Source organism: Cardiocondyla obscurior, linkage group LG10, assembly GCF_019399895.1.
Source record: "Cardiocondyla obscurior isolate alpha-2009 linkage group LG10, Cobs3.1, whole genome shotgun sequence".
NCBI lineage: Eukaryota > Metazoa > Arthropoda > Insecta > Hymenoptera > Formicidae > Cardiocondyla > Cardiocondyla obscurior.
Window position 1 is genome coordinate 851352 of NC_091873.1, and position 15492 is coordinate 866843.

At 35.0% G+C, this 15492-nt stretch overlaps 3 protein-coding genes across 4 annotated transcripts; 1 reads left to right on the forward strand and 2 right to left on the reverse strand.

Annotated features, from left to right (window-relative positions):
* Window positions 1–1957: 1957 nt before the first annotated feature.
* Window positions 1958–11401, reverse strand: Svr (Carboxypeptidase D svr). Its single transcript, XM_070662235.1, has 15 exons — window positions 10786–11401; window positions 10477–10721; window positions 10242–10397; window positions 9964–10139; window positions 9597–9744; window positions 9388–9485; window positions 6991–7490; window positions 6431–6907; window positions 6065–6339; window positions 5641–5815; window positions 5192–5571; window positions 4986–5127; window positions 3458–4907; window positions 3188–3361; window positions 1958–3078 (listed from the first exon to the last, which is right to left on the reverse strand). The coding sequence occupies exons 1-15, from the start codon at window positions 11251–11253 to the stop codon at window positions 2948–2950; spliced, it is 4995 nt and encodes a 1664-aa protein (XP_070518336.1). The 5' UTR covers window positions 11254–11401; the 3' UTR covers window positions 1958–2947.
* A 159-nt stretch (window positions 11402–11560) lies between these two features.
* On the reverse strand, window positions 11561–15405 carry LOC139105917 (serine/threonine-protein phosphatase Pgam5, mitochondrial-like). 2 transcript variants are annotated; one of them, XM_070662275.1, is made up of 5 exons: window positions 15230–15405; window positions 14884–15062; window positions 13926–14140; window positions 13714–13835; window positions 11561–13627 (listed from the first exon to the last, which is right to left on the reverse strand). In XM_070662275.1, the coding sequence occupies exons 1-5, from the start codon at window positions 15403–15405 to the stop codon at window positions 13477–13479; spliced, it is 843 nt and encodes a 280-aa protein (XP_070518376.1). In that variant the 3' UTR covers window positions 11561–13476. The 2 variants fall into 2 exon arrangements, with proteins under 2 accessions (XP_070518376.1, XP_070518375.1); XM_070662274.1 differs by having other exon boundaries at window positions 13714–13844.
* On the forward strand, window positions 11605–13281 carry LOC139105912 (nuclear speckle splicing regulatory protein 1). Its single transcript, XM_070662264.1, has 2 exons — window positions 11605–11764; window positions 11882–13281. The coding sequence occupies exons 1-2, from the start codon at window positions 11751–11753 to the stop codon at window positions 12993–12995; spliced, it is 1128 nt and encodes a 375-aa protein (XP_070518365.1). The 5' UTR covers window positions 11605–11750; the 3' UTR covers window positions 12996–13281.
* Window positions 15406–15492: the final 87 nt, after the last annotated feature.

The window sequence follows — 15492 nt, forward strand, 5'->3', positions numbered from 1 at the left end:
ATTTTACAACCAACTGATGTGTCACATATGCATGATGCGAATAAATACGAACGAGAATATTTTAAAGACATGCGACATGAACGCGGTATGGAATGCGCGATTAATTATATGCCTCACAGAATTAATGCGCCTTCGTCATGTACACGTCATGTATTCCCAAACATTTCGATGTACATTTATTCGTGTATGACGTAATGCAACCTAAAATACAGGGAAGTTGATTTAAAAAATTATATAAAAATTATTTTAGATAATGTTACTCTTGACTAAGTAATACGTTATTAATCTGTAATATGATAAAAACAAAAATGATTAATACTCGCCTGACGAAATCTTCATGGCAGTAACGTGGATTTTATTATTAAACAATTAATTTTCCGTACTGTTTTTTTTTCCTTTTTTTCTTTTTTTTTAAATCAGGGTTTTTATCTTTTTTAAACTCTGCTTGTTCAGAGATCCATAAAATTCTTAGATTCAAACATAACGATTGATAACTGATAAAGCTGAATTATTAAGTATTTTAAATCACCTTGCTGTGTGCCATTCTCATTAAGAAATATAATAATTATTTCATTAAATTCTCTTCAGCGACCTCAACAGAATATTTTTAAGAACTTTTGTAATTCAGACAATCATCTTATCACGTTTGACGTTCGTAATATCTTTGACGTGCCCTAAATCATGTGCGCTATCTACGTACGTAGTTTCAATGTTTTCGTTTCAAGTGGTTGCCGTAATAATTAAATATCGTTAAACGTATCATTAAATGGGCAATTTAACTCGACCAATCTCGAAATAGTCCAGTTTTGTTTTCGATTAATATTTTTTACCAATATCTACAAGCAAAGACTCGAGGCATGTTCCCAGTTCTAAAGCTACGCATTTCTTTTTTTTCTTTTTTGTTATTTTCCAATAAAGATGTTACTTTACGTCTTAATATTGTGGTCGTAAGTATGCAGATGGTCTCCGACCTTCATGCATGATAAAAGCATGCAAAAGCTCGATCGTATGAATTAATATAAAACGCATGCGAATTTTACACAGTCGCGTAGTGTCGAAGGGGCGAATTATATATGCTTTTGAGATCCAACATTTTATTTTCATTCAAGTAAACAGTTCGTCTGATATTACAACGCAATCGTACGATCATCTAACCGTCCAGTTTAGAATCTATTTTTCTCTTTATGTTTTCCCCTCCTCTTTATGTTTTCTGATATGAAAACAAATTTATTTCACGTATTGCCGTCATCGTCTATTACTAAATATAATCACCGATATCAGTAAGAGTAAAATGAAAAACATATATGTACGCCAATGACCTATTCTACGTCACAGAGAGTCACGTTATGTCAGAGAAAATGCATTCGGATTAACATAGGCCAAAAGGTAAAGAAAAAAAAAAAAAAAAAAAAGGAAGAAAAATAACTATTACCGTTTGCTGACTTATAGGTCTCAGGTGATGCTTGATATATATTCCATTTCCGCAATCGCGTTAGCACGGAACACAATTCTTCCCACCTTCTCACCAGATTATTCAAATTTTACAAAACGCTGCATGGAACTGTTTTCAAGTGACGATAACATTTTTAGGTCTATAACAAATAAAAGTATAAGGCGCTAGCGGTTAATTAAATATAATTCCTATTATTTTATCATTACTGAGCCGCAGAAGTTATATAGTTATATAAGTATATATATATATACATATACGAAATATTTAAATAATACTAAACAGAAACAACCCTCTATATGTTAAACAATAGATAACCTAATAAATTAATTATCCATACAGCTAAAACCAAGTAAAAATATGTAAAAAATGGAACTAATTTTTTAATTTAACAAACTAATATTAAACAAAGTACATATCTTACTATTAAAAGTAATATTTTTTTCGCAAAATGCGTGTAGAATAGCATATAAACGTTGGAAATCTTGAGAGATAATTAAAACAATGTTATTTTAACATTTCTTTAATTATTCTACGGACGAAATTGATAATTCGTTGGAATTATAAGAAGTTTCGATTTACGCAATTTTAAGCGTAATAAGAAAGATACAAAATTATTTCGTTGTACGACACAAAAGTCAAAAATCCAAGTCAAACGTTCTTCCAGCGTCTGTTTTATCTCATAATTCTGATATAAAATTTACTTGTTTTGAGATCCTATAATATAAATACTAGTTTTTTTATAGTTGTTGCAACTTATTGCTTTAGTTAAAAAAATGTTTTAAGTACCAAAAAGCTGCTAAGTACCAAATATTATTTTTAAAGAAGGAAACACTTTTTTTCCTAAACCGTAACATTTACGAAATTAAATTAAAGCTGCTGTGTGATCTACTTGTATAAATAGGAATAAAACCCGTTCATGCACAAATATCCTACCTAATATTGAAAAACAAACCACCGAATGTTCATCATATTTTAACATTCAGGTTTCTTCTTAATATGATGATTACGTAGTTTTTTTTTTTTTTTTTTAACACGATACATATAATAGTTTTTAAACACTGGTGTTTTCCTTCTACATTTACTTTTGCAAAAGTTAACAAATTACTAGATAATCTTTCTAAACTTTTCTAATAGTATTTTACTCTAATAAAGAATTTTTTTATATTTACATATTTATATAACTTTTCTTATATAAATCTGCAAAAATTGCATTACGCTTCAGAAACTTTTATACAATATACTTATAAAATAATGTAAATATTATCAGAAAGCAACACGATTTTTTTTTCTTAAAAAGAAATACAGTTAAAATGTAAGTACGTATTGCATACTTGGACCCAAATATTTAGTTTCATCAAATTTATCACTTAGAATGATTTTATCCTGCAAAAGTTGTCCTTTCTTGTCAAAGATTTCTTTAAATTAAATGATATAAAATTCGTTACTATTACCAGGTGCAGTATATAACCGAATATTGCACAGAAACATTCATTATCACGTATATCTTGGTATTGTATCATTCCATTCCTGATCGGGCCGAATAAACTCCAGATCACTACCGTCTTCGGAACTGTTATCGTCATCAAAATACGGTCTGGTCACTTCATTGTTGTTTGAAGGATGTACTAAATTGTTACGAAAAAAATTTAGATTTATATAGCAAAAACTTTATAAGATTATTTCTAATTATTTCTATAAAATGTTACAACATATACATATAATATTCATAATCACCGTCTGTTGGTCGTCGGAATATTTCAATTTCCTTCTCGTCATCATCAAAAAAACTACCGCCATCCTGCAGCAAACTGAAAGCGTATTCTTTCCTGTCCTTCTCCGAATCTTCCAAACTTCGATGCCTCGCGCATATACATATACTGCATAAAACGATAGAGAAACACACCATAGCTGCAAAAATGATTAAAAATTTCGTATCATAAATTTATATTTACTTATAAAAACTTATCAAAAATTTTTTATTGAAATATCCCATGAATGACTTACTCAGTATCATGATAAATACTAATCTAGGTAGTCCCATGATGTTATTGTCGTGAATGAGCTTAAATATTAATCTTGTGGACTTTTTCACTTCGAATGAGAACGTAGAGATGAGTTTGGTTTCCGTATGATATCCAGGAGCAGTGGCTGTTATATTGTGACTTCCAGGTGATAGTAGAATAGAATAGAAGCCGAACTTATCATTTTTAATCGAATGCGGTGACCTGTCGTAAGACAAGACAGCGTTCTTGACTGATTCGTTCTCCTCATTAGTGATGTATCCTCTTACGCCTTTTTTCATCTCCTGTAGGCAGGCTAGTAAGCTAGCCTTGTTCTCTTGCCACACATTGATTGAGTGATCGGTGGTGCAGCAAGTAACATACACGTCCATCATTAAGGTGCTCGTGTTGAAGTAAATATAATCCATTAACGGATGACCTCTTCTTCCACCAATTCCTACAGCCGCGTGTATTACGCTATTGTCGCCAATGTCAGAGTTTTGTTCGCATTTTGTATTCGTGGATAATTTGTCCGCCCTCGCCTTAGCGTACACCGACGCCAAATGTTGCAATAAATCTTCATCGTCACTCTCGTACTTTCGGTCGTGTACCCTCCCATAATCGCGACCAAACGGAATTTCGATATGTCGCGATCCGCTATTGAGATTCACAGCTAACACAGCGTTTACACTCTTGAACCAGTTCGCAATGACAGCCGCATCCTTATCGAGCTCTTCATTAATTGGGAATCGTAAGCCTTTCAATTGCGGCAAACAAGTGGAATCTTCATTGTAATCGAATGAGAATTCCGGAGCTATGTATATAGAGAGATCATTTGTATAATTTGCAATCGCAGAGTCTAAAAGATACTTGGCGAAGTGCAAGAGCATTCCGGCAGCCGCTGGTTCCGCGCGTAGAATGCCAGCTGAGAAAATAATAGCAGGTCGTCCTGTAAGTTTCTGGTCGCTGTTGGAATTGATTTCTAAACACATTATCTCATTATTCTTCGCAGTTTTGGCAATATTATGTAAGGTCGTCTGCCGCGGATAATTTGCATTCAAATCCATTAAAACGCGGTTAACGTGACTCAATTTCTCATATAATTGCGTAGTCTCATCCTGCACTAACTTAACGTCGATATTCGTTACGTTTTGCTGTCGCACGAAAGCTTTCAACACCTGTGTAACGTATCCTTCACAGGAAATTGTTAACGTATATTTGCCGGGTACCAGGATTATTTTAAAAATGGCCATGTTAGGTGAAACGACGTATTTTCTGTCTCCGACCTTAACAATGGCCTCTCGAAGCGGAGCGCCGTGTACGTTTGTAATTGTCACTCGGATTCCGCTCGCAAGACTCTGTATAAGTTCCATAAGTGGTAGCAGATTCTTACGCCAAATAATGGGAATCGAGTCCGCAGGTGGATACTTGCAACACGACAGGTCTACGCTTATCTGGACATAAAAAAATTTTCAAAACATTATCAATTAATTACAAATATAATAAATAAGTGTACAAAAGGATAATCTTACCACTAACGTACGATAAGTTTGCTCTATAAACTTCGTCAAACGTTGCGTACTGTTATTGAATTGGCTGCATATTTCGCTGTGCTTCGAATGCTCGTAAACATCGATGATCGTTTTAAATGTGTTTAGACCGTCGTTTGAATAACTGAAGAATGAAAATTGATTAAAAATTTTTATCAAATTTCTTCGTGAATTACAAATTACATTACCTAGTTTTCGCGGCACCACTTCCCAGTATTATAACGACGTCGTAATTTTCAGTCTCTAACATTTTCTTAAAAGCATTAGTAACTTTATCTTCTTTCTTGGATGTGTCCGCGTTGTCTAATAACAGCTTCTCTCCTATTTCGTTTTTGACTATAGGGTTGCAATCATTACTCTCCTCGATGTCATCGAATCCTGGATCAACGCCAGGAATGACATGCAGCATTGCGACATCCAGTAATCTTTTAATAGGTGGATCACCAATTTGATTTCCCATAAGAATATGTGTCGCCAAGCGTAATAGAATTTCTCTACCCACCGGCTGGGAGGCGAAAAGTCCTCCCACCAACGCGATACGAAATTTATTCTCTTCAGGTGATCCCATCTGGAAAATGTAATTTTAAATGAAATATAAAGTAAGACAATTACCGATACGTTTGTCGTTGAAACTCACATTATGCGTGATTTTCAAAGAATGGATAGACATGCTAGTTAACGAATCACCGGCTATAAACTCTGCTGTGTCAGGTTGATGATTTTCTAATTGACTAAACCTAGCACTCAGGTCAGAATTTTTTAAATAACCACCCTGCAAGTTGACCATCAATCGAAAATCATATGCAGATGACCTGTAAGAAGATATTCATATAAAAATAATTAATTTCATTAATATTTCTCACATAAAAAAAAAATACATGTTAAACAATAAAATATAACTACTTGAATAATTCTGTGATATTCCATTAAAATTCTTCAGCTTAAATTCATTTGGAACTATTTCTTAAGTATTACGCCTCCAGTTTTTTTACCTTATTAAGTATGTATCAATTTTGTATCGTACAATCAAAAAATTTTGAAATTATAATAAATAATCATACCAGTGCTGTGGATCATCGCGCATTAACGTAAAGTCCAGAGTTACTTCTCCATCCTCGGCATTTTTGTCGTACGACGGTACGTTAACATTTTGCGTAAGCGTTTCATAGCCCACTGCGCTGACAGTTACATTATATCGCCCTGGTACCAGTAGCCGCCAATAATCACCTTTTTCACTAGTATAAATATCGTGATTTATACCTTCAACCGAGATCTTTGCATGAGGTATGGGGGTGCCAATGGACGAACTCACCATACCATGTATACCTTTTCGAGACTGGAAAAGAAATAGAAGAGAAATTGTTGCATTAAAATTTGTTATGACTACACATATGTTTCTTCGATTATTCATTAATGTTAAACTATACCATTTCAATAAAACGCAGAAGGGGTTCCTTGTTCTCCAACCAGTATTTTGGCAACTCGCTGGCATTCGGAAATTTTGTGCATCCAATCTCCAAGGTAATTTCAAAGGCATTGCTGTGCAAGTAATTATAATCTTGCATGCCGCCTGACACGGAGTACCAGGCTGCGCCGTTTGTTATACCTCTTGGAAAACTTTCTTCGAGGAGCGTCTTCGTGCCGTAAGGATCGTTCACTATCGGTGGACACGGCTGGCCGAGGTGCATGCGAGGGTGAGCGTTGGAGTACGTCAGCGCCAGCGTCCGGAAGACATCGTCGTCCGGACTTGAGTTCGCCACGTTAGACGCCAAGTTTTCTGGTCCGTCGTCATAAGGATAATTCGCGACCAACGCTCCTCCATGAAGATTAGCAGAGAGTACGAACGGGATTCTCGCTATCCAATTCATCACTGCCTTAGTCTCGGGTTGCTGATGCTGATTTAACTGAAAGATAATATAAAACAAATAATATATCAAAATAACGATACAATAAATTAACAAATATACGTAATATAAGAAAAACGTACATAATTGACCACGTAATGATCAGGAAAGTTTCTATTGAGATCTATATTATTCGCATTTGCTCTGCCATTCGCTCCAAGAACGTCGCCTTCCTTAGAAATCTCATATCCATCGGGATTCATGCTTGGAAGCACGTGAAGTCTGACGGTTTCCAATATTCGTGTGACCCTCTCGTTGGTTTCATAGTTTTCGCAGAGATATTTCAGCAGTAGCAACAACATTTCCCTGCCAACCACCTCATTTCCATGCATGTTGCCGACGTATTTCACCTCCGGTTTCTCGGGGCTGTGGACACCGGGGTCTTTTGTGATTTCCATAACGTACAACTTACGGCCTTGCACGGAGAATCCTATGCTGTAGAGCCTCGTAATGTGGGGATAATTGCTGTTCAGTTCCATCAGATATTTCTCCATCGCGACGTAATTGTGATGCTTGAACTTCACGGTGTGATAAAAGCCATACTTGTCGACTGGTCTTATCGTTTCGTCGACTGTATCTTCTCCTATATCGTACGAATGCACAATCATGATTGATGTCAAAATAAAACGAAAAGTTTTTAGGAGAAACAATCGTCACTTGTGGACGTCGAGATGCACTAGTGTGTAATCGGACAAATTCAAGATTAAATAACATAAAACAACAAAAACTGAAAAGATGAATATGTTACAAAACACAAGGTACAGAGAAAACGAAAAGGATACAATAAAATAATCAGACGTGTATAAAAATAACGTAACGTGATCGAGAGGAAAAGGATAAATATTGAGTAGGTTGCTCATTGCTCGAGACAAAAACAATATTTTTATTTCTAATTTTTGAACAATACATGTTTGTAAGGAAAATATTAGAACATACATTGTCATACAGATTATGATATACCGGCCACTGTGACGTGTCCTCACATAGAGATCTACATTTATTAGTATAATTCCCAATATAATAAATAATTGGCAGTACTATGTATCTCACATAATACATGTAAAACACAGTACATCTGTTTCTTTTGTGTGTTTTATTTTGCATACTTGCAATTACCTTGCATAAAATAAGGTACACGAAACATGTTTTGTATTGTCATGCATGTTTTACCGAACATCATTTATAAATCTCCAGCCAAAATCTAAATTAATTTTATTAAAATAAAAAAATTGAATATAAAAAAAATATATATATAAAAAAAAATTTTAATCCCAAAAAATGTCCTTTATATTTATATACATATTAATATATTAGCAACATCGATATTTATTCTGTCTTGTCTAATAATATTAGTAACGAAAAATAATTCTATCAATAATTGTTTAACGATTTGTTGATTTTCCATTAGAGGAAAATGTACGATTCATCATTTTTGTGCATAAGTACATATGCATAAAAAAAGATATAAATTAAAAATATAACTTATATTATATATAAGTTGTGTGTGTAAAAGTTTCAGTCTGATTTAAAATATGTGTGATTTGTAGTCTCACGGATAGCCATTATTTGTAAAGATATGTTTGATCGGTTAAGTTTTTTGTTCATGCGTTGATATAACACTACTTTCCAATTTGCAGACAGGGCACTATTTGCTTATAATGTGCATAGTTTCATACAAGCTTTGAATAAGAGCATGGAATGTTTATTCTCAAGTAATGTTATAAGGAAATTAATTTAAATAAAACTCACATTATAATTAAAAACAGTTCAACTACGATAATAAAATAAATATGCTTTCTGTCATGCAAACTGGAATTAAAATATTTTCCTTTTTTATTCGCGTATAAACTATAACAAAAATATATTTAAAATTCTTATTCTTTTTCTCTGTCATATATAGTTCGCGTAAAATTTCTCCATACCTTGTGTGTATGCACATGTAATTCTTTATGTCTAATGTCTAATGTCTTATTTAAATAAAAAAAAATAATTAAAAAAATGCCATGTCGAAATATGTCGGGAAACAAATAGAGAATCTGCAGTCACAAATTATTAAAGATGCGTACATCCAAATTTCACAATATTAATTCGCTAAAACAAAATAAAAAATTACTAAAAAAACAAGTAACGTAAATTTAACTTTACAAAAATAATTAATTAATTAATTTTGTAACTAAATAAATATTTGTATAAAATAAAATAATTTGTTAATAAAAAAAAACTCTAATGTTGTAATACATATGCACAGTATACAAATTATTAAAAAATAAATAATGTTAGTAAGAGGTAGTTCTTAATATTTTCGACAAAAAGATAGAAGTTAGATAAACAATATAACCATAAAAGCAGTGCTTTAATTTAAATATTCGAATATGAATAATCCTGATCATCGTAATCGTCTATTATTAGTTCGTAAAATGGTAATCTGTTAAAAAGTGGCATTGGATAGTTTACTTGTGGATAATTTATATCATTTTTACCTTGTTCTTCAAATACTTCTTTGTTGTTTAATGTAAAATTAACAAGCATCGGCGTGCCTTCTAATACAGTTATATTTACTGGTTCGCTGGGTTCGTATCTATATAAAAGATATAATAGGTGCAACTACATTAATAATATTCTTCAACTTGGCATGAAATACTTCGTATTAATAATTTAAGAATATAAGAATTATATGACGTTTACATACCCCCATGCAGTAGCATAAACTGAATAAGTTCCTGGAAGTAATAAGCGCCAATACTCTCCGTTAGACGTTGTCGTCACATTATGATTAATTCCTTCCACAATAACATTTGCTCTTCGAATGGGTTTACCATCCTTATCGCGTACAAAACCTATAAACGAAAGATATATCGTAAAATTTCTTTTCAAAATTAATTTCAAGAGGCACGACAGTGCCTCGCGCCAAGTATAGGCACAGCGCACTACCGTGCCTCTTATACGCGAATCGAATAATATAAAAACGCGAGTCGCCGAGCTAGCGGCGGCATAAATTATTAAATCTTAATAACGGCTAAACCGATCTAAACAAGTTTAATAGAAATAAGGATTACCCTTTATTCCAATATGCACTTGTTCCAAGTATTTTATTAAAGATTCTTTATTTAATAGCCACTGATTAGGTAATGTTGAGCCCGGAGGATATTTACAGCAACTCAACTCAAATGTTATGTCAAATGCGTTAGAGCGAGCGTAATTGTAGTCTTGCATCCCACCAATCACTTCATACCTATTAATAATTTAGAAATGTTTTATGGCATACTTGAATTTTACAAGAACACGCATAATTATTAAAAATTTATTAACAAAACGCCATATGCTTTATTCTCACCAATATGCTCCGTTTGTAACACCATTGTGGAATATTTCTGGTGGACAAGCATCACCTTTGTGCATTTGTGGATGATTGTCTGCATAAACATGGGCTAGATATTTAAATAATTCATCATCTGGACTTTTACTTTCTATGCAGCATGTTTTTGGAATGCTAAAAAAAATTATGTACATTGTTAAAACAATTTCATAATTTGTAATACAGCTATTATAATAATTAACATATAATATACCCAGAGTCATATGGATAGCTAGCAACTACGGCACCACCATGAAGGTTTCCAGAGAGCACAAAAGGTTCATTAGAGATCCAAGTCATCATAGCCACAGTTTCATTCTGACGACCATTAAGAATAGATATGCCCTTCTTAAACTGGCTGAACCTTCTGTCAAATTGGTCAGGAAAATCTCGATTTAAATCTACATGATTGGCATTTTCTCTGCCTGAGAAATCTTCCTTGGACTCGCACTTGCCCTCCTAAAATATGCGACCGTTACAAATTATTCGTAATCTTGCAAAATACAGTTAGTGAAATATTTACCAGTGAGGTTTCAAAACCATCCGGATTCATGGAAGGCATCAGGTAGATATCAGTCTGGTTTACTAATCGGGTGATACGATCGTCCTTACCGTAGCGATCCAGGAGATATTGAGCAAGGATGATTAACAGCTCCCTGCCCACAGCCTCGTCGCCGTGCATATTGGCGACATATTTGACCATGGGCTCGCCAAGATTGCGGTGGCCGACATTTTCCGAGATCTCAAGAACGAGTAGGTCCCGTCCTTCCACCGATTTCCCGATGGAGAACACCCGGGCCAGGTGCGGGTATCGTTCAGCCAAGGAGTCGAACAGCCGCCGCAAGTCCTCGTAATGCGTGTAGGACGTGGTAACGTAATCGCCATCGCGCTGCTGTTCGGCGACGTGGTGCAACGAGTAACCGTTTGCCAGGGCGACCGCCGCGCAGACGACGAGCGCGAGGACGAGGATACCGCGACGTGTGACGTCCATTTGCGAGATCGTGTTAATTCGGCGCGCGCGTTCTCAGACCGATTCTCTCGGCGCACTCCTCGGTTGTATCACCCGCGAGGGAAACCGTCAGACTCGTATCATATCACACAACCATCATCTCCATTCTTTTCGGCATATATAACACGCTGCTGACGTCCGCACGTCGGATGAGTGGGCGTCGCGAGCGACACGTATTGACGAGAAGGGGGACGTCACCATTCCCGAATGACTTCCGACCCAAACGAGCGTTCTCTCTACCTTCTCGTTAGTTCATGCGCGATAAAGCTGTCGCGCGGAAAATATCGCGATGTTATCGTTTCGTCCACTTGAGCCCTTTTATGAATTCAAGAAGGCTCTTTAAACGCTCGTCTAATTTGTAATGAATTCGAGATACTCGTTGACAAGCCGCAATCGAGTACAATCGAGCGAAGTGTGACTTACGCGAGGGGTGCCAGTCGAACGGATTAGGTTAAACTTCAGGGTGACGATAATCAAGAATGGCTAATAAACAGTGAGTTATAAAAATCATTTTTAATGCCACTCGAAAAAGAGAAAAAAAAAATTAATTTTAATACTACGATTATTATGTCATTCGATTCATGGTCTTTTCTTACTTTTAATTTCGAAGGTACGGACTGATATTGCCGAAGAAGCAGCAGAAGAGTACGGCGCCGAGGTTGGGCAACGTTTTCGGGAACGACAATGCCTCCGACGAGGACGAGGGTACCGATTGGGTCAGGAAGGCTCTCAAAGCGGAGGGCGAAAAGAACAAGATGAAGAAACAGACGAAGCTCAACATACAAAAAGCCCTGAACGAGGATCCTACGATCTATCAGTACGACGAGGTATACGACGATTTGGACCGCAAGTCGGACAACGCGAGCAGTCAGAAGGAGAAGAAGTCCAAGTACATACAGAAGCTCTTAAAAATGTCTGAGCGAAGGAAGAAAGAACAGGAGCACAGAATAGAAAGAATGGTGCAGAAGGAGCGCGAGGCCGAGGGCGAGATGTACGCAGATAAGGAGAGCTTTGTCACATCCGCCTACAGGGCGAAGTTGGAAGAATTTAAAAAAATGGAGGAAGAGGAGGCCAAAATGGATAGACTGGAATCTATCGGCGACGTGACTAAGCAGCAAGACATTTCAGGGTTCTATCGTCATCTGTACGAACATACCGTTGATTACAAGGCTGGGGTTAACGAGGATGGAAACGATAATGTAAAGGAAGAAAATATCGAACAAAGGGAAAGGAAAACTTCAACAAGCAGCACAAATGAAGGAGGCGTGACGACAAATAAACGGGCAAACGAAGAAATTGAGGAAAAACAGACAGCAATAAAGCCTAAAAAATTGCGGCAGTACAGACAGAGAGATATAGAAGCATATGAATCTGATTCTGAAACAGATACGAATAATGAGGAGTTAAAAAAAGACGAGATTGCTGTCTCGACGGTAAATAAGGAGGCTGATAAAACAGAAGTTCGACAACCGGAGGAAAAGAAACCAAAATTAGATAAAACTCATGCAAACATTGTTGAAAGTGATGTAAATACAAAAGACACAGATAAAAATGAAAAAAATATTGACATACCTCAAGATAATACTTTAGAAAATAAAAAAAACCCTGTTGAAAAAAAAGACAGGTCCTCTATCTGGATAAAGAGAACAGTAGGACCGACGTTTGAAGCAGCATTACAAAGGTATTATGCAAGAAAGGCAAAGAAATTGGCTGCAACAAATTAGATTTAATTAATTTATAATTAATTATCTATATGTTAATATCATACGGTTAGTTTCATTTTATATTAATCGAATAATGAAATATTGACTTTATTTGAATAATATACTTGTACAAAAGAAAGCGATATTATATTTCATTGTAAAAATGTGTATAACAAAAATTAAGAATACTTATTTTATGACGTTAAAAAATTTCTATAATTAAAATTATACATGATTTAAGTGCTCAAACGATAATTTTTATAATTTCAATAGATATTACAGTTAAATTAAAAAAATTGAAAAAGGTTTTGCGACTTGAAATTTCCATATATATTGTTTTAAAATTATTAACAAAAATCAGCCTTTCTTTCATGCATACCTGTACAACTGTAGACAATTTTATCCAATATGAAAGCCATATGAAAAGATATCTCTGTAATAAAATAATAATACAAGGTTTTGTACATTTTGTGGAATGCACGTACATATAAATCATATTTTTTTAGCTGGATGTTATATTTTGAGGTAGCATATGCCCTGTATCTCCTAAACAAAAGAGGGTAACTCTACCGCTCGGAAGAATACAGAGCCAAGTAATACTTCCGTGTTTCAAGCATATTCGTAACCATGCTTCGGGTGGAAATTGTAGCGCCCTTAAAATAAAAATCGAAAAATATATACACGATAAATATAATATTAATAAATTTGAGTAATACCTACGGAATAAAAAAAATCTTACCGACAAACGAAATATCTAATGACGTTTGCGTGGCATACAAGAACAGTGTAAGAATCGAATTCTTGACTAGGATCCGCGCGATGAAAATATTTTCTAAAAGCCGCCTCTATTCTAGGTCCATCCTGAAAGAACTAGAATATAATTAAATCAATTATTATTCAAAAATTTTAGTTTCGAAATCTTTCGGCAGTAATTAATTATATTTTGCTTACATGTTTCTCAGATTTCCACTGGCCAATAGGCGGTTCCGGAGGTATAGGCGCACCTTCGATTAACAGACTGTCATTTTCAACTGGCACTTTTATAAGACTTTGTTCTATAATTTTAGAAGTTTCAAGAGCTCGTGTCATTGTAGATCTTACGATCAATGAGTAAGGCAAGTTTAATTCCGCTAGTCTCTTTCCCGTTATTTCAGCCTGCTTCCTTCCTTTACAGCAACAAAATACAATTTTACATGTGTGCGTTGTATATCATAAAGATTTGCATAAATTCATAAAATATAAAATTTGGAAAACGTAAAGAAAAGAGAAAAAAAAAAAAAGTCCAGTTGCACACAATAATTTGCATCATAAGCTGCTAGCCCTTCCAAAAAAAATAATAGCAAGTATTAAAAATTATTATAAATATCATTATTACACTTCTAAAATTGTTAGTTTCGGTAATAATGTAGAATATTTCGATATATTTCAATTACGGGGTACAACATGCTGCATCACGAATTGTTACATACTTGCAAGATAACTTATTAGTCATCTTCCAATGCGATGTCATGGAAGATGCAAGTGGATAGAAAGCGTATTATCCTAGTAGCAACACAGTAGGGAATGTTACAGTAGTAGAATTCATATAACATTCTCGTCTGAGAATTGTGAGGTTTGCTGGTTATGGTGACAAATTATTGTGCACCTCCAGGATCTTTAACCTGAAACCTATATGCAAATACAAAACACTGTCAATACAAATTAAATACCATCCATCGAACGAGCAGTACTAAAAATTAAGGGATAGATTTTACATAGATAGATGTTTCAGATAATGCAGGGACAGAAGAATTTCGAGATGTGATATTACGTGTTGAAAATTAAAAAAGAAATTATAACACGAAAACCTGTTTAGAACTGTGTGCTACTTCAATTTTTAATCGTAGAGTAAATTTATTAAACATTGTACCAAGTTCAGTTAGCACTCTCTCGACGTCTGTCTTTCCATCCGTGTGATATTGCCCGTGGCGAATCAAGAGTATGTGTCGCACAGCCTTTGCTTTCTTAGCCTCGAATTTCTCGTTGTATTTGTTCTCATCATTCTCATCTGTTATCTTCATTGGTTTCACCAGGCTCTTCGGATCTCGTCTGCGAGCACAAACGTCACAGGGTAACTAGCTAACTATCAAGTATTATTTATTAAAAGAATCATGCAAATTAATATTTTGCAGGGTAAAAAAGAAATTAGATCAAAGATGATAAAATCGCGTGGCTAACTTTACGTTTAATAATTCTATTGAAAAAAATTGAATTACCTGTCCCAATTGTGGTCCCACTTGACGGAGGGTGTATAGTTGGACGTCCACGAGTTGTGGACTTGGAGCGAGTTCGCATTGCTGTTTTGCGTTGTTACGTTGTAATAATATATTAACGCACCGCTCACTGCACCAAGTCCGAGTGCCCATTTGTGTAGCTGCGAGACAACCGGCATTTTTTTCACGAAAAAACGGAACGAGAACAGAAAAGAAATGCCGGAAACGTCTTTTGCCGGAATAGCGACTTGAACTAACCAAACCTA